Consider the following 1490-nt stretch of genomic DNA (forward strand, 5'->3'; position numbering starts at 1 on the left):
GCCCTCGCCCCCGGGAGCGCCTTCTCGGGGGGCTCTGCCGGCCTGGGGGGAACAGGGGACAGGGAGGAGGGCTCGACCCGACCCCTGAGCCTGACCTCTAATCTGACACCTGCCATCGAGACTGCCCACCTTCCGCCTCTGACCTCCCACCCCTGGGCTGGCCTCTGGGACCCCGCCTGGCTTCCGACACCAAGTCCCTCTGCTTTCACCTTCACGACCTCTGATTCTCTGTGTCTGACAGTGGATCATCCGTCCACCTGACCTCTGACCTTCAAATACGACCTCTGACCCCCTCACTGATTCTCTGTGTCTGACAGTGGATCATCCGTCCACCTGACCTCTGACCTTCAAATACGACCTCTGACCCCCGACTCGGTGCTTGAATAGTAGCCTCTGACTCACAGATTCGAAGATCAGATTATCCAGCCCAGTTTTCTCGGTCGATTCTTCCTTCCCTACATCTGATATCTGACCATATTGCCATATTTGGCTTCTGAATTCAGACCTTCGCTCACTCATATCTCTGACCCTTCTCGCCTGAGTTCAGATCTTCTGTCTCAATTTCATCCCGACTCTTAATCCTGACTTCAAATCGGAAACACCAAAATGAATAATAATATTCATAATCTATTCGAAGAGCTGACAGACTGGTTCGGAGAGGCGTCCCCTCTTTAAAAATCTAACAGAAAATAACCCCGAAGCGGAAACAACCACTTGAATGAATAAATCAAATGCGGTCTCTCCAGACAATGTGATATTATTCGGCAATAAAAGGGAATGAATGAAGCTCTGATACACGCTACAACGTGAATAAATCTCGAAAGCATGATGTTAGGTAAACAAAGCCAGTCATAAAAGATCGGACAGTGTATGTCTCCGCTTGTACGAAATGCCCAGAACAGGCAAATCCATAGAAAGTACATTAGTGGTTGTTGGGGGGCTCTGAAGAGAGAGAAATGGGGAGTGACTGCTAATGGGTACAAAATTTCTTGTTGCAGTGATGAACGCGGTTTAAGATTAATGGTGAGGACCACACAACCCTGTGACTAGACTCAAAAACGCGAGGAGCCAGGGGATTGTCCTTTTCCAGAGCTCTCCATGGCAGTGGCTCTGCACAGTGGCTCAGAGCACAGATTCCGGCACGAGAAGATCTGGGTTCAAATCCCAGCTCTACCGCTTCCCAGTCACGTGCTCTAAGGTGAGTCGCTTAAGGCCCCAGTTACTTCATCGGTAAAATGTGGGTAATAATAGACTCTGCCGTGCAGGGTTGTTGAGAGAATTAAACGAGCTGATTTTCCAAAGGACTTAGCACCACGGCTGCCCACCGTTAGTGTTCTGTGACATCGGCTTTTGTCATTGTCATCAAATGGTGCAGAATTTGGGAAATCCCTATGCAAGGACATCGCTAGTGATCCTGACATGGGGCCTTCTATCCAACCTTTTTCGGCGGTCCAAATTTTCTTCTTAGTTTTCTATCTTGACAAATGTTT

General features: G+C 49.1%; 1 protein-coding gene across 1 annotated transcript in view; it reads right to left on the bottom strand.

Annotated features, from left to right (window-relative positions):
• Positions 1–1490, bottom strand: part of TRPM4 (transient receptor potential cation channel subfamily M member 4) — a 19513-nt gene that overhangs the window by 10795 nt on the left and 7228 nt on the right. Inside the window, exon 6 of the mRNA XM_023520168.1 lies at positions 9–42. Coding sequence (XP_023375936.1) covers positions 9–42 — 34 coding nt within the window. The remainder of the gene's footprint in view (positions 1–8; positions 43–1490) is intronic.

This window comes from Pteropus vampyrus, unplaced genomic scaffold (assembly GCF_000151845.1).
Source record: "Pteropus vampyrus isolate Shadow unplaced genomic scaffold, Pvam_2.0 Scaffold250, whole genome shotgun sequence".
Lineage (NCBI taxonomy): Eukaryota > Metazoa > Chordata > Mammalia > Chiroptera > Pteropodidae > Pteropus > Pteropus vampyrus.